Below are 24742 nucleotides of genomic sequence, written 5' to 3' on the forward strand. Positions count from 1 at the left end.
GTGGTGATGGTGGACGTGGAGATAGTGTTCGCAATGTAATTTCCTTTTAATATCCTTAAAAAAAACAAATACGATAACAAAACCTTATAGACAGAGATAATGAGGCATTAATATCAGAATAAAATTATATAATTATTTTATCCATTTTCATCAACGAAATTTTCAGCTTTACATTTTTGCAGGACAATGACCTCGACATTACCACCAAAAGACCGTAATATTTTTAAATATTTTAACGCAGTAATCGCGACAAGGATGAAAAATGAACATCGCGGTAATGGAGAGAGAGAGAGAGAGAGAGAGAGAGAGAGAGAGAGAGAGAGAGAGAGAGAGAGAGAGAGACTCCGGCAGGGAAAAAAACTGGCAGCTCTTAGGGGCGAACGAAAAGAAAAGACCTAAACTAGTGAAAAATGTATAATCGTTGAAGAGAAAAGGAGGAAAAATAGTCTGCGAAAATCCATAATATTTTTGGAAGAGACGGTAGGAGTAGGAAGGAGGTTTCACCGAAACAGCTAAAGGAGGATGACCAAGAATTAGTTAAGAGGGTTAGAAGATCGCCAGTAGAACGTCCTTGCGGAACCCATACTGGCGATCAGATAGAAGATCAGAAATGAAAAGGTGCTTTTGAATCTTCCGGTTAAAGATTAATTCAAAAGCTTTATATAGGCTGGAAAGTAAAGCTATAGGGTGGTAGTTTGAGGGATTGGAACGGTCACCCCTCTTAGGCACAAGCTGTATGAAGGCATATTTCCAGCAGGAAGGAAAGGTAGATGTTGACAGGTAGAGGCGAAAGTGATTGACGAGGCAGGGTGTGAGCACGGAGGCACAGTTTTTAAGAACAATAGGAGGCACTCCATCAGGTCCATAAGCCTTCTGAGAGTTGAGACAAGAGAGGGCACAGAAAACATCACTATGACGAATCTTAATAACAGGCATAAAGGATTCAGAGGTAGGAGGAATATGCCAATAATCGTCCAGAGTGGAGTTGTTACAGAAAGATTGAGCGAAGAATTCAGCTTTAGAGATAGATGAGACGGCAGTGGTGCCGTCAGGGTTAAGGAGAGGAGGGAAAGAAGAAGAAGTGAAATTGGAGGAATTAGAAAAAAAGCATTGTTTTGACATTTACAACGGATGAAAGAGCTTTTGGTAAGTCGAAGAATATATTTGGCACGATTCCGGGCAGAAATGTAAAGATCATGGTTATCGTTAGTTCTAAGGCTCTGGTACCTTTTGTGAGTTGCCTCTCTATCTTTGACAGCACGAGAACAAGCGAGACAATCACCTCTGTGATGTGCTGGGCACACACAGAGGGGTTTCTCTCCTGGAAGCAGTAATCATTAAACGAGAAATTGGAAAAGTACATCCTCAGGTCGTCTCACCGAGCTGAAGCAAAATGCTAGAAGCATCGCCTATTCGGTGGGTCCAGAGAATGTACAGGAGCGATATAACAGGATACAGAAATAATGTTGTGATCGGAGAAGCCCAACGGAGAGAACAGTTTGACAGAGTAAGCAGAAGGGTTAGAGGTAAGGAAGAGGTCAAGTATGTTGGGCCTGTCTCCAAGACGGTCGGTAATACGTGTAGGATGCTGAACCAACTTCTCTAGATCGTTGAGTAGAGTACAGATGTATTTAGTAATAGAAAGACAATGAAGCCTTAAGCACATAGTGGAAAATACTGAAGATTCAAGGTCGCTGGCACGAGAGCAAGTGATGTCATTGCGCACGTAGACGCAACATCCAGCTTTGGATTGACATTTAGGATAAAGATAGTAGGAGGGAACAGAGTAGAGATTGCTGTTAGTTACCTCAGAAACCTGTGTTTCGGTGAGGAAGAGAAGGTGAGGTTTAGAGGAGGAGATATTGTTTTCCACATAATGAAAATTAGAACGAAGACCGCGAATGTTTCAGAAATTAATAAGAATGAGGTTCGAGGAGGTATCAAGACACCTCTAAAGTCGGCAACCAGAAGGGGAGTCCTCTCTGGGGAATTTAGGCCCCATATATATATATATATATATATATATATATATATATATATATATATATATATATATATATATATATATATATATATATATATATATATATATATATATATATATATTGACTCAGAAGTGTCAAGGTTGTGGGCACGAGAGCAAGTGATGTCGTTGTGCACGTAGGCGCAACATCCAGCTTTGGATTGAAATTTAGGGTAAAGCTAGTAGGAGGAAACAGAGTACAGATTGCTGTCAGTAGCCTCAGAAACCTGTGTTTCGGTGAGGAAGAGAAGGTGAGGTTTAGAGGAGGAGAGATGGTGTTCCACAGAATGGAAATTAGATATAAGACCGCGAATGTTGAAGAAATTGATAAGGAGGAGGTTCGAGGAGTTATCAGGACACCCTCCTCGCTTCCCATATATCCTCACCGGGAGTACCTCACGCCCGTTCGGTAGGTGTCTTCCTACCTACTCCCTGACCTTTTATCTGATCTCCAGTCTAGGTTACGCAAGGGGGGTTCTTCTGGAGATATGCTTGCTTTCTTAACTGACTCTTGGTCATCCTCATTTGGCCGTTTCTGTGAAACGAATGCTGTTGCTTTAGACATCTCGACAGCTTTTGACAGACTCTTGCAAAAATCTTCCCTTTCAAAACTACCCAAATAAGTATTTTATTCCTCTCCCTATACCTTTATCTCCAGTTTCCTTTCAAGACGTTCCATTTCAGCTGTGGTGGATGGTCACTGTTTTTTCCCTAAACATATCAACATTAGTGTCCCACAGGGCTCTCTCCTATCTCCCACCCTTTTTCTGTTATTCATATATCATCTTCCTTCTACAACAAACTGTCCAATACACTCGTACACTGATGACGCTACTCTGCATTATTCAACTTCTTTCAACAAAAGACCCTCCTAATAGGAATTACAAGACTCCGGACTGGTGGCTGCAGAACGCTTAACCTCAGACCTTGCTATCATTACTGATTGGGGTAGGAGGAGCTTGGTGTCCTTCAACGCCTCATAAATTCAAATTCTCCACTCACGAACGAGGCACAATCTTCCAAACAACTATCCCCTAATCTTCGACAACACTCTGCTGTCATTTTCTTCTACACTAAACATCCTCGGTCTATCCGTAACTCAAAATCTTAACTGGAAACTTCACATCTCCTCCTGTTAAATCAGCTTCCTCGAGGTTAGGCGTTCTGTATCGACTCCGCCAGTTATTTTCCCACTCCCAGATGATGTCCATATTCAGGGACCTCGTCTGCCCTCGTATGGAATATCCATCCCATGTGTGGGTCAGTCTACACATTCTATCTTCTATCAATATTTCCATGCTGACTGCTCTTCTGAACTTGCTAAATGTATGTCACTTCACCTCTTGTCTTTCTACCCTTGCTCATCCCTGTACTGACAATTTCCCTATGCAAGAGTTAACCAGCATATTCATTCTCTCATCCCTTACAATGGTAAACTTACACTGGAAGAGCCTACCTTCGTCTGTATTTCCTCGTGCCTTCGACTTTACCTCCTTCAAGAGAGGATTATCAAGACAACTCTCCTTCCAAAATTGACCTCTCTTTTGGCAATTCTTCTAAACTTATTTTAATAAAAACTGTGATAAGTGGGCTCTTTTTGTCTTTTCGTATTTCAACTGTTTCCTATGCGGTTTTAAATATATATATATATATATATATATATATATATATATATATATATATATATATATATATATATATATATATATATATATATATATATATATATATATATATATATATATATATATATATATATATATATATATATATATATATATATATATATATATATATATATCGATGTAACGGCGACTATTAATTAGACTATATATTTGCCTACCGGCCTTTCCAAATATTTTTAAGAATTTAAGAGAGAGAGAGAGAGAGAGAGAGATTCACGTAGTGAAACAGACAAAAACAAACATACACAAAGGGAGATTGTCAGGCACAGACAGTAGGCAAACATATGTTAATAATATGAGATAGTGTGAGCGTGTGTGTGTCTGTGTGTGTGTGTGTGTGTGTGTGTGTGTGTGTGTGCCCGTTGAGGGTGCGTTGCTGGCTGCTCGCACACTCGATCCTGACTCAATCTTTGCTCAGTGTTGGCTTTCCTGCCGCGGGCGAGACGGCTAACGAGCGGCAGAAGCAAGTCAACAACACACGCACCCCGTCCCGCGGCCATGCAGACCAACAACCATACCTGCTGTGGCGTTGGTTGCGACCCTTTCCTCTGTTATAAATATATGTAAATTCACCTCTGTACATGGATATAATTGCACACACACACACACACACACACACACACACACACACACACACACACACATAAAACACACATATATATATATATATATATATATATATATATATATATATATATATATATATATATATATATATATATATATATACTTTTCCGATTTCCCGTGGAATGATTACTGCTTCCAGGAGAGAAACCCCTCTGTGTGTGCCCAGTGCATCACAGAGGTGATTGTCTCTGGAATGAAGGCATACATTCCACGTTCTTTCTCTACTTCTCATGCTAAAATGCCTTGGTTTAATCATGCTTGTTCTCGTGCTATTAAAGATAGGCAGCTCACAAAAGGTTCCAGAGCCTTCGAACTCCCGCTAACTTTGATCTTCACATTTCAGCCCGGAATCGTGCCAAATCTATTCTCCGACTTACCAAAACTTCTTTCATTAATAGAAAATGTCAACACCTTGCTTCTTCTAATTCTTCCCGTGACTTCTGGCATCTAGGCAAAAATATCTCCTCCAATTTCACGTCTTCCTCTTTCCCTCCTCTCCTTAACCCTGACGGCAGCACTGCCGTCTCATCTGTCTCTAAAGCTGAACACTTCGCTCAAACTTTCTGTAAGAACTCCACCCTGGACGATTCTGGGCATATTCCTCCTACTCATCCCCCCTCTGACTCTTTCATGCCTGTTATTAAGATTCTTAAGAATGATGTCTTCTATGCCCTCTCTGGCCTCAACTCTCAGAAGGCTTATGGACCTGATGGAGTGCCTCCTATTGTCCTTAAAAACTGTGCTTCCGTGCCGACACCCTGCCTGGACAAACTCTTTCGTCTCTGCCTATCAACATCTACCTTTCCTTCCTGCTGGAAGTATGCCTTTGTACAGCCTGTGCCTAAGAAGGTGACCGTTCCAGTCCCTCAAACTACCGCCCTATAGCTTTACTTTCCTGTCTATCTAAAGCTTTTGAATCAATCCTTAACCGGAAGATTCAAAAGCACCTTTCCACTTCTAACCTTCTATCCGATCGCCAGTATGGGTTCCGCAAGGGGCGTTCTACTGGCAATCTTTTTGCTCTCTTAACTGACTCTTGGTCTTCCTCTCTTAGCCGTTTCGGTGAAACTTTCTCAGTTGCGCTAGACATATCGAAAGCCTTCGATAGAGTCTGGCAAAAGTCTTTGCTTTCTAAACTGCCCTCTTTCGTATTCTATCCCTCTATCTGTTCCTTTATCTCCAGTTTCCTTTCCGGCCGTTCTATCTCCGCGGTGGTAGACGGTCATTGTTCTTCCCCTAAACCTATCAACAGTGGTGTTCCACAGGGCTCTGTCCTATCACCCACTCTCTTCCTGTTATTCATCAATGATCTTCTTTCCATATCAAACTGTCCTGTCCACTCGTACGCTGACGACTCCACTCTGCATTATTCAACTTCTTTCAAAAGAACTCCATCCCAACAGGAAGTACACGACTCCAGAATGGAGGCTGCAGATCGCTTAACCTCAGACCTTGCTATCATTTCCGATTGGGGTAGAAAGAACCTTGTGTCGTTCAATGTCTCAAAAACTCAATTTCTCCACCTATCAACTCGACACAATCTTCCAAACACCTATCCCCTATTTTTCGACAACACTCAGCTGTCACCTTCTTCAACACTAAATATTCTTGGTCTATCCTTAACTCAAAATCTCAACTGGAAACTTCACTTCTCGTCTCTCACTAAATCAGCTTCCTCGAGGTTGTGCGTTCTGTATCGTCTCCGCCAGTTCTTCTCCCCTGCACAATTGCTATCCATTTGCGGGGGCCTTGTCCGCCCTCGTATGGAGTATTCATCTCACGTTTGGGGGGGGCTCCACTCACACAGCTCTTCTGGACAGAGTGGAATCTAAGGCTCTTTGTCTCATCAGCTCTCCTCCTCCTACTGATAGTCTTCTACCTCTAAAATTCCGTCGCGATGTTGCCTCTCTTTCTATCTTCTATCGCTATTTTCACGCTGACTGCCCTTCTGAACTTGCTAACTGCATGCCTCCCCCCCTCCCGCGGCCCCTCTGCACACGACTTTCTACTCATGCTCATCCCTATACTGTACAAACCCTTTATGCAAGAGTTAACCAGCATTTTCACTCTTTCATCCTTCACGCTGGTAAACTCTGGAACAATCTTCTTTCATCTGTATTTCCTCCTGCCTACGACTTGAACTCTTTCAAGAGGAGGGTATCAGGACACCTCTCCTCCCGAAATTGACCTCTTTCGGCCACCTCTTTTGATTCTTTTTATAGGAGCAGCGAGTAGCGGGCTTTTTTTTTATTATTGTTTCCTTTTTGTGTGCCCTTTAGCTGTCTCCTTTGTTGTAAATAAATAAATAAATAAATATATATATATATATATATATATATATATATATATATATATATATATATATATATATATATATATATATATTTTTTTTACATTGCGGCCTATTGCGCCGGTAGGCTTCTTCCCAGTGGATCCTGATGGTCGGTCCAAGGCTTCTTTCCGGTGGGTCCTGATGGTCGGCCCAGCCCGTTCTGGCGCAGGCGAGTGTTTATAGTGGCGCCATCTTGCATTGGCTCATGCTGCCCTCCCAGAGCTCATCTTTGATCCTAGAATCTAGAGTCCAGGTTGATAGGTGGTCTTCTGGACAGCATGTGGGTAGTTTTAAGCCACTCGATATATATATATATATATATATATATATATATATATATATATATATATATATATATATATATATATATATATATATATATATATATATATATATATATATATATATATATATATATATATATATATATATATATATATATATATATATATATATATATATATATATATATATATATATATATATATATATATATATATATATATATATATATATATATATATATATATATATATATATATATATATATATATATATATATATATATCATTTATTAATTTTCTTTTGTACGTTTTTTATTTGTCGTACAATTTTTGTCACGGGTTAGATCCGTGACAAGTTCTTTTATGTTTTATTTTGCATAGGTAGGATGATAGGCAGAGTTCTTTCGCTCCTTTGTGCTTCCCGTCCAGGCCTCGCTTCCCGCCTTGAGCGCGCCCACTTGTCGTTGCCTAGGCAACCTGGGCGAGGTTCGAATGCGTGCATTTTTTTGCGGGTCGCCCTCTGTGTAACCTGCTATAACGTGATTTCAAGAGTCATCACTCCACTTAATGCAGGTGCACATTAGTGTTTGCATACTGCAGCATGTTACCCCTCTGTTTGATGAGGAAGTTTGTGTATATTCTTTCTCTTGTCGAGTTACCGCTTTGGGGGCTGACTGGCTGGACCCGCTGCCTGACTGGCTGGCCAGAGTTGCCAGCTCTTCCCTCATCTGGGCAGACGTACCTTATAGAACCTCGAGTTCTTATATGTTTTGTCAGCCAGAAACTGCCTGTGTATTTGGCCGTACCAGCAGTGTCTTGCATCTCGTCCGGGAGAGATTGGGGCCCGCCCGGTCACTCGCCGCCGCCGCGGCTCTTGCTTTTTCTCCCTGACCGCCGACCGGTGAGGTCACGGGGGCTCCGTGCTTTCGCTCTTCCAGCCAGCCTCTTGGTGACCACGTGGTTTCCTCCTGCTGGGAATGGGGATCCGGGGATCCGCCACACCTTCCTCAGTCCCGTGCGTCAAGATCCGCGGCGGCCTCGCACTGAAGGCTGCACCGACCGCAGATCATCACGCGCCTGAGGAAAACTATGGCATGAAGGACAAACTGCAGCCACCTCGAGCAAGGCTATTGCACGAGCCTCTACCCCTCCCTCCACACTGAGCTAAGTAGCCAATCGTTTGTGTAGCCAGGTTAGGTTAGTACCGTGCTCGCATGAGTAACGATTTAGGCCAGCTTGGTGTGTGAGCTGTCTGTGTCTTTGTGTATTGTGTGTGTAATATAGTTGTACACGCTTTATCAGTAACTTTTGTGTGCCTGTGTGTGTGCCTTCCAGCCCCATAAGGAGATAAGTAAGAACCCCACGGGTGATTGAGCAGGTAAGTCGTGTTATTACCCCTTTTCAGGGTGTGTACACCATAGTGTGTCTGGCGCGCAGCGGGGATCAAATCCTTTTTTGGCTAGTTTCAGCCTTTTGAGCACACGCCTGTTATGATCATATTTTCCCCGTCACAATTTTGCGGTAGTGTTCTGGACGTCGTTTTAGTTCTTGGGATTAGCTTCTTCTATATTCAGGCTAATTGTGAATTTTCTTTCGTGGGAGGCCGCATATATAGGTGAGGTCCACCAGGTCGAGTATTCTCCTGGGGTGGGTGGGGGGGGGAGGGGAAGGAGCCAGCTAGGCTGACTGCTCATTAGCTGGATTCTTTGTTAACCTAAATGTAGCGTTTTGATGATGGAAGGATCTGGAAATCGTCGACTTGTGTGTTCATTGTGTGATTGTTTTGTGAGTATGTAGATTGCCTCTTGGAGCAAGAGGCGGCGAGGGTCTTGCTCTCTGTCGAAATAATCGACACCCGGCAAGACTCCCACAGCCCCTTGCTTTTTCAAGCTATACATATCCAGCCAGAGATTTTGCAGATTTATCCTTTTTTTTAAACTGTTACTTATTCATCCATACCAACATATATCATTATCTGTTCGCTCGCTCATGCATATGTCCGTGTAAAATCATCTGTCGGCCATGTTTCTCTGCATAGCTTCAATTACATTGAATACCTAAATTTTTAAGTAAAATGACTTTTGTATTGAAACACAAGTTAGAAATCCCCCCTTTAATTCAACTTGGCGAACAGGTTTGTGAAGTAATTTCCTGTTTAGAAGTCTTAAAAACACACACACCAAAAAAGTGGGATTCATGATACAGATTTTCAATTCATGAATCATTTTTCACGTTGTTCTTCAAGATCGTCGTGACTTTGACTCTTTCATCCCACTATTTTTCTGATTTTTTCTTGTCCCAACATAAATAAAACCGGTAGTCACGATCCCATAAATCCCCTCCAATCAGTGTTCTGCCAGATACATGTATTCTGAGTGTAGGAGGAATAGGAGGAGAGTGGGTCAGGGGAAGGAGCGAGAGAAAATGGAGGAGCAGGAGAAGGAGAAGGAGAGGTGAAAGTAAGATGAGGGTGACGATGAGAAGGGTTAATTTAAAAAGGAGGAGGTGAAGGACGACGAGGAGGAGGAGGAAGAAGAGGAGAATAAGGGAGAGGAAAAAGATTTCGCAGAAGAGGAGGAGGAGGATTCTATATTTATCTTGATATGCCTTGCCGGCTGTTCCATCCCTTCCTCTATCTCTTCCACTTTAAATTCGCGCGTGCCCACCAATTTTTACTCATTTGCTCTCCAGATATATTTCATATGAAACAGTGTGTTGTGTGTAGTGCTTCTTTTTCGTGCTTAATATAAATAAATAAAAAAGGTAATTTTTTTTTTGTATATATATATATATATATATATATATATATATATATATATATATATATATATATATATATATATATATATATATATATATATATATATATATTTGAGGTATATATGGGCAGGAGATTCTCTCTGAGTCATGTTTCGTTGAAGGTGATGGCTAATTCAGCGTTGATTATTTTCTTTAGTACAGTCTCTTTTTCGCGTACTAAAGCCTTGTTCTCTTTGTTGAGGAGTGAGATGACTTGCCTATACGTCATCGTTGCCAGATCCGGATTTCGGGTCCTAGACCCTTCTTCAGTGGCTGTGGAGTGGGTTCTTCTCATCTCTGTTGTTGAGAGGTGAATGACGAGCTCAGTTGTTGTTGTTGTTTTATATTTACCAGTTCGTTGACTGGATGGGCTGTGTGTAGAGCCCTGCAGAGATTGCGATGTCGCTGAGTTAATCGTGTGGGTCGTCGAGCTGTGCTCGCCGTCCTGGGCCATGGGGAGTCAACATGTCCGCTTTTGCGGAGTGTTGAATGCACCCCACAGCCGTGCGGGCGTGAGCTCAGGTCTTATCTGGGGGGTGGCGTATCCTCGCAAAGGTGGAGGAGTACGTCGTCAGGAGTGCGTGCTATTATATCAGCAGCTGCATTTCGTCTGGAGTGTTGGTTTCTCTCCGGAACCGTGCCATCTCTTAGTATGTTTGTGGCTGGGCAGTCGAGCAGGTAGTGCAACAGGGGTGTTAGTGAGGGCGTGGTGCAGTGCGGGCAGGGGTCGGGAGGGGTGTCTCGCAACATTTCTGGAGGTCCAGCCTGAGGCGGTGTAGGTCCAGTCGCGTCCGCAGAGGAGTTTGTGATGGTATGTTTAGCGGGCGGAGTCCGATCGCGCGGGCATACCACGTGGCGGAGGGTGACTCGGCGGCCACTTCGTTGGTTAGATCACCGCGCCAGAGATTGTTTGTGATGGCCTTGATTCGGAGTGTGGTGATGGAGAGGCTGGGGTGTACTTGTTTATCGATATTCGGCTTGAGGGCTGCCTCCCTAGCGGCAGCGTCGCCCCTTTCGTTGCCCTGGATCCCGACGTGGCTGGGGATCCAGTGTAAGGTGATTTTCCCTCCCGTCGAACGCATGGAGGTTGCCAGGTGGTGGATTTCAGTTATCAGTTGGACGTTATCGGGTGGTTCGGGGTTGCGGAGCGTCTGGAGAGCCGCCAGCGAGTCAGAGAGGATCAGCGCGCTTGGAGTGTTGATGTGCTGGCAGTGCCGGAGGGCCTCAAGGATAGCGACAAGTTCTGCCTGGAGGGAAGAGGCTCCATCAGTTATCCTTGTCAGTGTGCTGTTTTCTCCGAGAACGTGCGCCGCTCCCGCCCTACCTGTTTCGGGGTCGACGGAGCCATCTGTGTAGACGGTTGTGGCATTGTCAGAGGAGAGGGGCCGGATGCGTTGAAGAGCCTCCTGCCTGAGGACGGTCGGGTTTTGAAGGGCCTTCGAGAGTGGAAGTCAGGAGCCCGTGATGGCGGGGAGAGGGGGGTCCCACGGGGGGGGGGGGGCGATGGTGTCCTGGGTGCCGGAGGTCCCTGCCCTTTGTGCGGACAAGGTCGTGTACCCCTGTTGTAAGGAGTGTTTCTCCGGCAGCCTGTACCCAGCTGGGGCGGAGGTGGAGGCGTCGGTCCATGGCTGCGGCAGCAAGGACTCGTCGGGGGGCAGAGTATTCTTTCTGTGAGTGTGCTATTTTGGCGATTGCCGAGGCGGTGCTTTGGGTCACTCTGTGTTTGAGTGCTGGGGTGCGGAGCTCCGCTCGCAGGGTCACCGTCTTTGTCCACGGGGGGGCGCCCAGAATGGTGCGGAGGGCGGTAATTTGCTTTGCTTCAAGCTTCGCCATCAGCTTCTCTGGAAGGGCTGCGAGGCATGGTGCGCAGTTATCCAGGAGAGATCGTACTCCATGGGTGAAGAACAGTTTCCTGACCTTTGGACTGGCCCCTCCTTTCAGGCCGCCAATGCTGCGGTGGACGGCTAATCTGGTGTCCAGCCGTTCTCTTAGGTACTGGATCTGAGGGGCAAATGTCAGTTTGGACTCTATCCAGACCCCGAGGTATTGGTATGAGTGGGTCCACTCAACGGTGGTGCCTTCAATGATGAGGGGGTAGTCGGGTGGCGCAGCGCCAAAGGTCATCGCTCTTGTTTTGCTCAAGTTTACCTTGAGACCCAGCTCCTGGCATTTCCGGTAGAGTTTGTCCAGATCAGCCCCCAAGCTGCGCCTGTTGCTGTTTAGGAGGGTGATGTCGTCCGCGTAGAGCAATAGCTTGGATCCTCTGGAGAGTTCGGTGGTGGTGAGGGCTTCAACTAAGATGTTGAAAAAGAAGGGGCTAATAAACACGCTGCCCTGAGGGGTGCCGCGCTCGTGCTGGTGGCAAGGAGAGTGATGTCCCTGGAAAAGGACCCGCCCTTTTCTTTCAGTGAGGAAGTCCTGCGTCCATTGGAGGAGTTTGCACCCAACCCCTTTGCCTGCAAGGAGAGCCAGTATGACCTGTTTATCCGCTAGCTCGAATGCTTTTTCCAGGTCTATGAAGACACCCGTCGTTTTCTGGGAGCTGGCCTGAGTGAGGAGGGTGATGAGGCACTGGACGGTGCCTGATCCCTTTGTGTATGCGGATATTGCAGGGTGTAGGGTGCCTATGGCCCATTGAAGGCGGGAGAGGATGATCCGCTCCATAGTCTTTCCAATGCAGCTGAGTAGAGAGATTGGCCGGAAGCTGCCCGGGTCCTTAGGCTTGGGGATGGGGATGATGTCCGCCTCTTTCCATATGTGGGGGAGTCGCCCTGCTTTCAGTGAAGCACTAAAGAGAGACAGGAGGGCAGCGTGCCCTGACAGGCCAGCTTGGCGTATCATGGTGTGCGTGATGCCGTCAGAGCCAGGGGATGTGTCGGCACCCGTTCGAAGCGCATTTTGGACTTCGTGCGCTCTCAGGGGTGTGTCAGTGGTGGTTCGTCTGGCTGCTGCAGTGTTGATGGCCGTCATACGCCTCTCCCTTTCGGCCTCGAGTTTGCGGCAGGTCGCCCGGGGGAGGTTAGAGGCGTGCGTTCGTTGTGCAAAGGATGCGGCAAGTCGATCGGCCTCTGCCGCGGGGTCCGGGTGTGACGGGGGTCTGGGATAGGGGCTTCCCTTGACACGGCGGATGTTTTCCCAGATCTTTTTGAGGGAGGTGTGGGCGTCAATGGACCTGCACCATTCAGTCCACTTTTGCTCTCTTACTTCGAGCTTCACATTTCGGGTGTAGGTGATGACATCGGTGAGGATGTTTCTGTTGGCTTGTGTAGGGTGTCGTCCGTGGATTTTCCGTGCTCTGTTGATGGCTTGATTCGCCTCCGCCACCCGGTCGTCCCAGAACCAGTAATCGCGGTACGTCCGTGTAGGACGTGTCAAGAGGAGCATTGAAGCGTCTGCCGCTGGCCGGAAAGCCGCGGTGAGATGCGCTGCGTGGAGGTCGAGGTCAGGAGTGTCATGATGTGCGGTGGATTCTAGTGTTTCACGGAATTTAGTCCAATCTGCTCTCTTTACATTCCAGCGTGCGGGTGGAGGTGGGGCTGGCGGTATGAGTGGAAGATGGAGGGTGCAGGTGGTGGCAAAGCGGTCGCTGGCGAGGGTGGGGTGCACGGTGAAGTTGGCATTCGGCGTGAGCGGAGTGGAGATGAACATGAGGTCAAGGATTCCACCATGGGTGGGTGTGGGTTCGGGGTCGTTGAGGAGGGTGACTCCTGGGTGGAGGGGGAGAATGGTGCCCAGATGTCGCCGTGCGGGGTTAGTAGGTGAGGTTGAGCCGAGTATGGGGTGGTGGCAGTTGAAATCACCCGCTATGAGTATGGGCTGCAATTCCGCCGAAGTGAGTAATTCACCCAGGTTGAGGTGTGCTTGTGCTGGATTATAGATGGAGTAGAGGTCGAGGTGTGTGTCGCGGATAAGGATTTTGACTGCCACTACGTCGACCCGCTCTCCGCATTGAGCTGGGTCCTCGATTCGCTGGGAGGGGATGGCGTGTCTGACGAGGACGCAGGAGCCGCGGGATCCTCCTATGACTCGCGGGTTGTTGTATGCTGTGTACCCTCTGAGTTGGACAGGTCGTGTGGCCGGTGAGAGGGTTTCTTGGAGGAGGAAGACGTCGACGTCTTCTCCTCGAGCTGGCTCTTGGAGGAGGTGGATTTTTTCTCGGGCGCCCTGCATGTTCCACTGGACGAGTCGGATGGTTCCTGGTGGGGTTGTGATAGATGTGTTGACCCTTGGGGTTCGTCGCTCTTGGTGGCCTGTGGGGGAGTTGTCACGGTTGGGGTGGGGGTTTCGGCCGGCGTGCTGGGAGCCATCGTTGCAACGGGTTCGGGTTGAGGGGTTGCGAGGGACGTGTTGGGGTCGTCCGATGGTGTGTCCGGTGTAGGGGGCGGCTGGAATGACTTCGTCAAGAGCGTGTCGATTACAGGGTCCAACGTTGTTTCCGGTATGTCTCGCTCGAGGAGCTGGATGATGGTCACGACCAGTCCCTTGAGGAGACCCTTCAATGCTGACTCCGTGAGGGTGAGGGTCCCTTCTGGCTGCGGAGGCGTAGGGATCGGGGGCTGGGAGGCTGGGGGGGTGGTGCTCCCGGGATGGTGACGCTGTTTTCTTGGACTGTGGGGGCGGAGGGGTGAGCAGAGGGGGGGGAGGTTGTGGTGCTTTGTAGTGCAGGGAAGTCCGCCGGAATCGGGGGGGGTTGCTGAGGAGGTTGCTGTTGGAGGGGCTGTTTCCACTGTTTCCCCCAAACGAGGCCCGGGGGGGCCTCGAAGTACTTTTCCACCCAGGCGGCTTGGTGCTGGATGCCTTGTTGAACTAGGCGGCGGCGCTCCTGGCATCTTTTGTTCCATGCATGGTGGGTGCCCTGGCAGTTGGGACATTTCGAAGAGATGGCTTCCTTCCTTTTGAATTTCTGGAGGCACTCGTCCGTGGGGTGAAGGGCACTGCATATTTCGCACACTGGGTTCTTGAAGCATTTCCCCTGTGTGTGGCCAAATGAGTGGCATCTGTAGCACCGCGTTGGCTCCGGCGTATATGGGCGCAGGAAATATAGGCCCACTAGGCCCAAGAGAAGGCTGCTTGGTAGGGGGCCGTCGACCTCGATGAGGACCTGGGAGGTCCTTTGTCCGTCGCTGCGAGTGCAGCGCTCTGCAGTTACCACGTCGGGGTGATTGAGAAGGAACGACAGGTCGTTCAGATAGTACTTGAGGACTATCCCCTTCGTGTATCATGTGGGGGGGGGTTATCTTTTGAAGGGATACAGGAATGCCCTTCACCTGTGTGATGGCAGCTAGGGAATTCAGGGTGGCTGTGTCTTCCGGGTGGAGGTAGAAATCCCCTCTCGGACTCTGCCTCCCTTTGCTGCAGCGAAGGTGGGGATGTTCCGCTTGGAGGTCCTGCAGGAGTTGGAAGGTGCTGGAGAAGCCTGGGATGGGAGAAAGTTTGATGTAGGGGGCGGGCTGCGCGGGGGTGGAGTGGCTTGGCTGATGGCTGGTCGGCGCAGGTGAAGGGGCCTGCGTCACAGGCTTCGGAGGCTGGTCGATGGGCCGTGCGGCCATCTGGGTGGGCGGGGTGTTGGTACGGGGCGTAGGTTGCGGGGGAGGGATGGTGTCGGTGGTGGTGGTTTGGTGGCTGGTGCCCGCTTTCCTCTCCCTCCATCGTTCTTTCTTAGCCTTTGCAGGATCCTTGTAGTCGGTCCAGTGTTCTTCCCACTGGGTGACCGTGTATTCTATGGGGTCGACTTTGATCGCGTCACTCAAGTCTTCCTCTGGTCGTATTTTCTGGGGGGAGCCTCGTGGTCAGACTTGCTGTCGTCGAAGTTTCTCTTTCTGGGTTCGGCGCTCTGAGATCTTGGGAATCTAGGGACTGGAATCTCGGTGAGCGGGGTTCTCCTGGTAAGGGCAAGAACAACCCTCCCGTGAAACCCTACCTGTGGCCCAAGGAGCTCCTAGGGACGCCCCCCACACCTCTTGCCGGTGTGGAGTCGGGACGTCAGTCCTTGTCCGGGTCAAAGTCTTACAGAGGTCAGTTTATGGAGACTGACAGGTAGCTATGTGTTGCCTGAACCTGGACCCGCACGCTCCTTTTAAGGCGTGGCTTGGCCTGCTGTTCCTCGCGTCCTCGCTTCTGATTGGTCGAGCGGGGTGTGCGTGCGCCTGCTGTCTGCGCCGTTCAATCTTGGTCCTTCTTGGCTGTCGGTAGGCTATGTGGTACTTCTTCTCATGCTTGGTAAGGCCTGCAGGTCTATTGACTGTGTGTTTAGGTTTGGCTCCAATTCTTTGATGTATAATGCCTCAAGTATATGAAGGCGTCTCGCATCTGTCGATGAGGTTATAATCTCGGTGTTTGTTTCTAGTATTTCTCTAGTAAGGTTTGTCTTGTGTTGTTGCTTTAAAACACAAGACAAACCCCGCCCGACAGCATTTTTTAGAATGTCCTTCAGCTTCATCGGTGCATACGTCGGGGGCCGCGTCATCTCGCTACCCCTACGACGCCAAGGGGAATGATCATTCATCACTAATCTTCGTCTATTATTTTTTTTTGTATTCTCGTACTTGAAAACTTGCTATGCTTCTTTTGGTTCACAGTGTAAGATAATTGCCCAGAAGTTGTTAGTCATTCCTTCATCCTTTTCGTTTTTTTTTTTTTTTTTTCTTTTTACGTTGTGGCCTATTGCGCCAGTAGGTTTCTTCCCGGTGGATCCTGATGGTCGGTCCAAGGCTTCTTTCCGGTGGGTTCTGATGGTCGGCCCAGCCCGTTCTGGCGCAGGCGAGTGTTTATAGTGGCGCCATCTTGCATTGTCTCATGCTGCCCTCCCGGAGCTCATCTTTAATCCTAGAATCTAGAGTCCGGGTTGATAGGTGGTCTTCTGGACAGCATGTGGGTAGTTTTAAGCCACTCGGAGGAGGCTGAAAAATCCCAGCTTAGTGGCACCGGTCGGGGATTGAACTCGTGTCCTCCTGAACGCGGGGCCGTCTTGCTAACCATTCAGCCACCGCATACCCATAAGGTAAGGCAGCAGCAGCAGATGGTCTTCCTCAAGTTTTCCAGTACTTTTCCCTTTTCCCACATATATATTCAAATTAATTCCAACATAATAGTAGCAGTTTTAACATCTAGAAAGGTATAGAGATGCAGGTAAAAAGGTGCTTAAGTTGATAAGAGTTGAAAGGTAACAGACAGCAACACTCACTAAGCAGGGGCTGGGTCTGGTTTAGAAGGTCTTCGTATGCCGCTTCTAAGTCTAGCAGCGCCTCCGTCAGGAACTCCCCGTAGAGATGAACGCTAAATGGTACCACAGCCTCCTGAAGGGATGAAAGGGAGGAATTGTATGGGGATGAGAGAAGGAGGCGTTGAGTAGAAGAGGTAGGAAGGGAGGGTGAGTAAGGGAGTGAGTGAGTTAACTGGTGTTCCACAGGGCTCTGTCCTATCACCCACTCTCTTCCTGTTATTTATCAATGATTTTCTTTCCATAACAAACTGTCCTTTCCACTCATACGCCGACGATTCCACTCTACATTATTCAACTTCTTTCAGTAGAAGACCATCCCAATAGGAAGTACATGACTCCAGACTGGAGGCTGCAGAACGCTTAACCTCAGACCTTGTTATCATTTCCGATTGTGGTAGAAGGAACCTTGTGTCCTTCAATGCCTCAAAAACTCAATTTCTTCAACTATCAACTCGACATAATCTTCCAAACACATCTCTCTCACTAAATCAGCTTCCTCGAGGTTGGGCGTTCTGTATCGTCTCCACCAGTTATTTTCCCCCGCACAGTAGCTATCCATATACAGGGGGCTTGTCCGCCCTCGTATGGAGTATGCATATCACGCGTGGGGGGGCTCCACTCGCACAGCTCTATTGTACAGAGTGGTCTAAGGCTCTTCGTCTCATCAGCTATCCTCCTCTTTTTGATAGTCTTCTACCTCTTAAATTCCGTCGCGATGTTGCCTCTCTTTCTATCTTCTATCGATATTTTCACGCTGACTGCTCTTCTGAACTTGCTAACTGCATGCTTCCCCCCCTCCCACGGCCTCGCCTCACACGACTTTCTAATCAAGCTCATCCCTTTATTGTCCAAACCCCTTATGCAAGCGTTAACCAGCATCTTGACTTTTTCATCCCTCACGCTGGTAAATTCTGGAACAATCTTCCTTCATCTGTATTTCCTCCTGTCTACGACTTGAACTTTTTCAAGAGGAGGGTATCTGGACACCTCTCCTCCTGAAATTGACCTCTCTTTTTGGCCACTCCTCTGTACTCTATTCAGGAGCAGTAAGTAGCGGGCTTTTTTTTTTTTCATTATTGTTTTCATTTTTTTTCACGCCCTTGAACTGTCTCCTTTTCTGTAAAAACATGCTTGCAGCTTATGTTGATCTCAAGACGGCATTTGATTTAGTGCATCCCTAGGCACTCTGGGATTTCATGCAAGGACAATTGGTTTGCTGTGAAGTGTGATGGGGGGGCTTTGTAAAGGGAAGACAACTATTAACTCTTCGACTCCAACATAGCTCCGGAACACCCCACTCGACCTACACTCATCCCGAGCGAGGCTTCACACTACCCGCAGCGGAACGCCTCGAACGCCCTGCCCGAGCTCCACCCGGCGCGAGTGGGGTCCCTGACGTCAGCATCCGAAGCAACCTCGGACGTTGGTGCGCTGAGGGCGAGAGACGACTCCCGGACTCGGTCGAGCCAGCTCGCTAGGCACTGGCTCCTCTTCACCACCTAACGAGTCCAACTGACGAGGCTGCTGCCGCGTTACGCCCGGCCCGGCACTGCCCTCCATCACTCAGCCGTAGCACCGCCGCGGTCTACCCGGGGAAGACGCTGTTGGCCCTGAGACCGAATACCCGGGCCGCCCTTGCTGGCCTTACCACGCCGGCCTGCCTACCTGTCTCCCGTGGGCTGTGTGAGCGGCCTCACCACGCCGGCCGTCCTACCTGTCTCCTGTGGGCTGTGTGAGCGGCCTTACCACACCGGCCGTCCTACCTGTCTCCCGTGGGCTGTGCGAGCTGAAGTGCATATTAAAGGCGGAGTTAACATCTTGCGTATCGCTCCTCCTGACTACACTGTGAAAGGGGGGGGAGCAAAACACCTGGCTCGGGAGGAAAACTGTTAGCCCGGAACAGCCTTGGGCCCCTACAGTTTCGTTTCCTTCACAGGCTTATATAGATTCTTTCCCGTGAACGCGAAAGTGTGGCAGGGTTGTGTCCATGCCTCACCTTTTTTTAATACTTGTATGGACTGAGACAAGGCAGAGTTGTGGACCAGAGTCATTGTGGAGCATCTGTCGGCAATATCCTGGTCACTGATCTTATTTTTTTTCGATGATGCAGTAATCCTAGCCGAGTCGCTGAAGGTTTTGGTGATAGCTTTCGAGGCACTGCACGAGGAGGCGAAGCCCATGGGACTTCAGGTCTCCTGAGCCAAGACCAAGATACAGGTATTTAGAGGCTTGATAGATAAAAGAGTACAGTCTGTTCATGTGTGTGGTGAGGACACTGAGATCTCGGAAAATATCATATATTTTGGTAACGTAGTTCAGAAGAACGGTGGGTCTCCCCTGGAAGTCTTACGGCGGACTGACTTGCCTCACGGTGTTTTGGACTCGTTCAACATGGCGTTGTCGATACCAGTGTCGAAAGACAAAGGTCAAGATCTTCAAGTCGCATCTGCTCTTTTCTACCTCTATTTCTGTGAGACATGGACACTAAATGGGAACTTGGAGAGACAGATTGATGCCCTTGGTAATAAGTGTCTACGCAGGATCATGGAACATCGTTGGAATGAATGTGTCAATCCGGCGACTGCTCCGTGAGACTGATCCGACATAATATTACCCGCACAGTCATCGCCAACTTCAGCTATACACTTATATAGGTATGTGTCACGCTACCCATAAGCCGACCTTACTCATCGGGTTGTTTATGTAAGAGATAATCCTGAGTGGAGGAGGCCAAGGGGACAGCCACAGAGTTCGTGGATTTAGTAAGTTGACAGATGCTGCCAGGAGGTACTTCGGATGAGAAAGGGGCCTACCTGGGGACTTGCCCGGAGGGACCTCTTGGCTTTGTGTAATAGGGTGGGCTAGGCGGTGCGCCCCCAGACGACAGTGATTGATTGATTCCATATAAAAAAACAAGATACGATACATAATGACACTCCTTTACTCCGCCTCTGGAGAACCTCTACTATTTTCTCAGTGAAACTATCATGGTGGAGAAGCCTTAGAAGACTAGTTGTGATGTAATATTACATTAACAATATGTTTTATCAAATGACATTATTTCTTTGTAGTACATATGAGAACAATCCAGTGACTTTTTTTTATTTATCATATAGAATATAAACAATTACGTTTTTAATATTCATATTCCGATTTAATAACTAATTGATTGAAATCGTTTACAAATGGAAACTTATTCAAAGTGGCCAAACCTGCCGTTAATATTGATAAAGTGATATTATTAGTGGCAAGGTGAAAAAAGAAAAGTTGAACAGGACATGCATGCAAAGCGGAAATTAGGGGAAGGGAAAGGAGATTGTGAAAGGAGAGAAAGTTAAAGGGAAAAAAAATGATATTTTTGCAGTAAAGGAAGAAGCTCAAGTGTAGAAAAAAATAATTGCGAAAAAAGCCCGCTAATCACTGCCCCCTTAAAAAAAAGTGTATACGGAGTGGTTAAAAAAGAGGTCATTTTCGGTTGGAGAGGTGTCTTGATACTCTAGTCTTGAAAGAGGTTAAGTCGCAGGCAGGAGGAAATACAGACGAAGGAAGGCTGTTTCAGAGTTTACCATTGAAGGGGATAAAAGAATGAAGATGCTGGTTAACTCGCATAAGGGATTTGGACAGTATAGGGATGAACTAGAGTAGGAAGTCGATAGCAGCTGAACCGCGGGAAGGGGAAAGGCATGCAGTTAACGAGTTCAGAAAAGCAGTCAGCATGAACATAACGATAACAGATATAAGGAAATGCAACATGGCGGCGGAATTTATAAGGTAAAAGACTGTCAGTAAGAGGAGGAAGGTTGATGAGACGAAGAGCCTTAGACTCTACTCTATCCAAGAGAGTATGTGGGTAATGGAAATATTGCGTCGAAGTATGAGATGGGGTAGCCGGCGCGGTGAAATGTGAGGAATAAATGTGAATAAGGAGAGTGGGCAACACTGGCGGTATTTTGAGAAGAGATAAAGAGGATAAAGATAATGAATATGAGCGAACAAGTAGAAGGTTTAGCGATATGAGGACAAAGCTAAGGGAATGAGTGAGAATGGGGAAAGGTGAAAGAATTCATGAGAGTGGAAGAGCCCAATAAAACAGGAGAAAGGTGATGGGCATTGAGAGGCGTGAATAGGGTGATAGGAGAAACTGAGAGGGGGAATTTAAAGGGAATAGTGAGAGGGGAGAGTATAGGAAGAGTGAATAGTTAGGGCGGGTAAGGGTGAAACTGAGCATGGAAGAGGAAAAGGAAGAGTGGGGCAGAGTAAGGTGAGCAGCATGAGGGAAAATGTCAAGGGCGCTTAGTTGACTGGCATTCATATGGTGAGATTCTGAGGAGCAATTTACTGAAGAGATTAGAATTCTTGTCGAAGGCGATTAAATTTTCAATGATAATCAAAATACTAATTCCATAAGTTCACTCTGCAGTCTTCACAACTCCAGCATTCTGAGAAACCATGAAACGGTGTACTCGTGAGCCGCCTCGAGTCATAATTAACAATGCGCAACAAAAATATAGAGAAAAACTGAGAGAAGAAACCATAAGCTAATTTTCTTCGATGCTATGAGGGAGATGTAAAGAGAAAGGGTGTGTCCGTGTGTGTGTGTGTGTGTGTGTGTGTGTGTGTGTGTGTGTGTGTGTGTGTGTGGGTGGGTGGGTGTGTAATAATGATAATAATAATAGTAATAATAATAATAAAAATAATAATAATAATAATAATAATAATAATAATAATAATAATAATAATAATGATAATAAATGGTTTATTGATTTCTTTCCACCCATAAGGCTGAAAATATACGAAGTACCATAAGATTTATGCAATGATGACGGGGGAAGTGGGGAAGGGTGGTTGGGGTGTGTGAGTCTGGTGTGTCTGTATGGAAAGATGCCAATATCATCACAATATATAAAAAGAAAGGCGACAAAGCCGACTACGGTACCTACAGGGGAATCTCGCTACTCTCTGTAGCGGGAAAAGTCCTCGCAAAGATTAAGCTCAACCATCTTCTTTCGAGCGTTGAGGATGACGTTCTCCCTGAATCCCAGTGCGGCTTACAACCTAAGCGTTCTACCATCGACATGGTCTGTGTTGACATACAGTTACAATAAAAATGCAGGGAGCAGCCTAAAGATATCTTCCTGGCCTTCGTAGATCTAACCAAGGCCTTTGACACCGTAAACAGGGATTTAGTCTGGGGCGTCCCCTCCAGATGTGGCTGCCCTCCAAAGTTGCTTGCACTGTTGCGGTCACTTCACGGCGGGATTTCGGCACGGGTTTCTGTCGGAGGTGAAGAATCGTAACCATTCAACCTAACCATCGGCGTTAAACAGAGTTGTGTGTTCGCTCCGGTCCTCTTCAACATCTTCCTCGTCGCCGTCACGCTCATCTCACATGAAAAGATTGACCGGGGCGACGTCATTGCCATCAAATATAGACTTGATGGTAGTCTGTTCAACCTCCTTCGGATAAAAGCCAACACCAAAACATCGATGTGCCACATCCTCGACCTTCAGCACGCTGACGATACTACCATCGCTGCAATCTCGACTGAAGGTCCGCAGAGAAGTCTGTGTGCCTATGCCTCCAGCTATCAGCGTATGGGCCTGAAAGTCAGCAACCACTTGACCGAGGTCACGTGCCAACTTTCATCCACCAACGCCCCCCAACAATCGATAGTAGTATCTTGAACAATATCGACCGCTTTACCTACCTTGGATACGTTCTAAGCTCCAACTGCGACCTCGGAAACGAAATCCAGAACAGACTGAGGATGGCTTCGTCGGCTTTCGGACGCCTGAGTAAGCGCGTTTTTCTCAACCGTGACCTCACTATTTCAACTAATGTCAAAGTCTACCACGCCGTCTGCATCTCCACCCTGCTCTATGGTTGTGAAGCCTGGATTCCCCATCGCTCCCACATATAAAACCTTGGGTATTCCATATCACCTGTTTGCAGCGCATACTGGGAATATCCTGGAAGGACAAAGTAACGCACTCCGCCATCTACGCTCGCACCGGCTGCACCAGTCTTGTGGCCATTCCTTAAGGTCGTCAGCTGGGGTGGGTTGGCCACACAATTCGGATGCCTCCCATCCGTCACCAGGTGCTCCATGGAGAGCTAAGGACGGGCAAACGGAGCGCAGGGGGGCAGAAGAAAAGGCACAAGGACCACCTCAAAACCACACTAAAAATATTCAACATCTCACCAACCGAACGTGAGATTATGGCTGTCACCCGACCCATCTGCTGCGCTGCCGTCAAGGAGGGGACGAAACACCATGATGACGCCAAAACAAGGGATAGAAAGGAAAAGCAGCGCCGTCGTCATGTGCGGCAGGACCCTCCACCTCCGTCTCCGGTAAACGGGGTCACGTTTCTGTTCTGTGGACGTATCTGCTCCTCGGAATTCGGCCTCCGCTCTCACCCTGCAGCAACGTCGTTGGTGCACCTAATGTGGTGCGATTTCCATCTTCGTTTCGAAGGACAACTTTAAGCAAGTATGCAAGTGTGTGTGTGTGTGTGTGTGTGTGTGTGTGTGTGTGTGTGTGTGTGTGTGTGTGTGTGTGCGAGAGAGTGTGTGTGTAAAATATAATTGAAATATCTGCGCTCTGTGAAGTCCAAAAGAGGACTGATTGCAGCATTCAAGGAGCAATTCATAAACACCTGTCAAAGAGTTTCATTCGCGAGTCTATGTTACATGAACGCAGTTATACTTTTTTACGATGATCGAGAGCGAGGTAGCAAGCGAGCAAGAGAGCAAGAGAGAGAGAGAGAGAGAGAGAGAGAGAGAGAGAGAGAGAGAGAGGAGTTAAAAAATAAACAAAGAGAAAAAAACAGACAGATCAAAATATATATTTTTTTTTTACAACAAAAGAACCGGCTCAATGGCAACAAAAAGTGTATAAAAAAAGCCCGCTACTTGCCGCTCCCAACAACATAAAAATAGTAGAGTGGCCAAAAGAGAGGTCAATTTCGGGAGGAGAGGTGTCTTGATACACTCTTCTTGAAAGAGGACAAGTCATAGGCAAGAGGAAATACAGACGAAGAAAGGCTGTTCCAGAGTTTATCAGTGTAAGGGATGAAGGAATGAAGATACTGGTTAACTCTTGCATAATGGGGTTTGGATAGTATAGGGATGAGCAAGAGTAGAAAGCCGTGTGCAGCGGGGCCGTGGGAGTGGGAAAGGCATGCAGTTAGCAAGTTCAGAAGAGCAGTCAGAGTGAAAATATCGATCGAAGATAGAGAGAGAGGCAACATGGCGGCGGAAGTTAAGAGGTAGAAGACTATCAGTAAGAGGAGGAGAGTTGATGAAACGAAGAGCCTTAGACTCCACTCTGTCCAGAAGAGCTGTGTGAGTGGAGCCCCCCCCAAACGTGAGATGCATACTCCATACGAGGGCGGATAAGGCCCCCGTAAATGGATAGCAACTGTGCAGGGGAGAAGAACTGGCGGAGACGATACAGAACGCCCAACCTCGAGGAAGCTGATTTAGTGAGAGAGGAGATGTGAAGTTTCCAGTTGAGATTTTGAGCTAAGGATAGACCAAGAATATTTAGTGTTGAAGAAGGTGACAGCTGGGTGTTATCGAAGAATAGGGGATAGGTGTTTGGAAGCTTATGTCGAGCTGATAGGTGGAGAAATGGAGTTTTTGAGACATTAAAGGACACAAGTTTCCTTTTACCCCAATCGGAAATAATAGCAAGGTCTGAGGTTAAGCGCTCTGCAGCCTCCAGTCTTGAGTCATGTAATTCCTGTTGAGAGGGTCTTCTGTTGA

General features: G+C 47.4%; 1 protein-coding gene across 1 annotated transcript in view; it reads right to left on the reverse strand.

Moving 5' to 3' along the window:
- The window catches only part of LOC127001814 (N-acetylated-alpha-linked acidic dipeptidase 2-like), a gene marked incomplete in the record, with an annotated part of 158653 nt that overhangs the window by 57839 nt on the left and 76072 nt on the right, over nucleotides 1-24742 (reverse strand). Inside the window, 1 exon segment of the mRNA XM_050867019.1 lies at nucleotides 16934-17045. Within this exon segment, the coding sequence (XP_050722976.1) occupies nucleotides 16934-17045 (112 nt within the window).

The sequence above is a fragment of the Eriocheir sinensis genome, chromosome 21, assembly GCF_024679095.1.
Source record: "Eriocheir sinensis breed Jianghai 21 chromosome 21, ASM2467909v1, whole genome shotgun sequence".
Lineage (NCBI taxonomy): Eukaryota > Metazoa > Arthropoda > Malacostraca > Decapoda > Varunidae > Eriocheir > Eriocheir sinensis.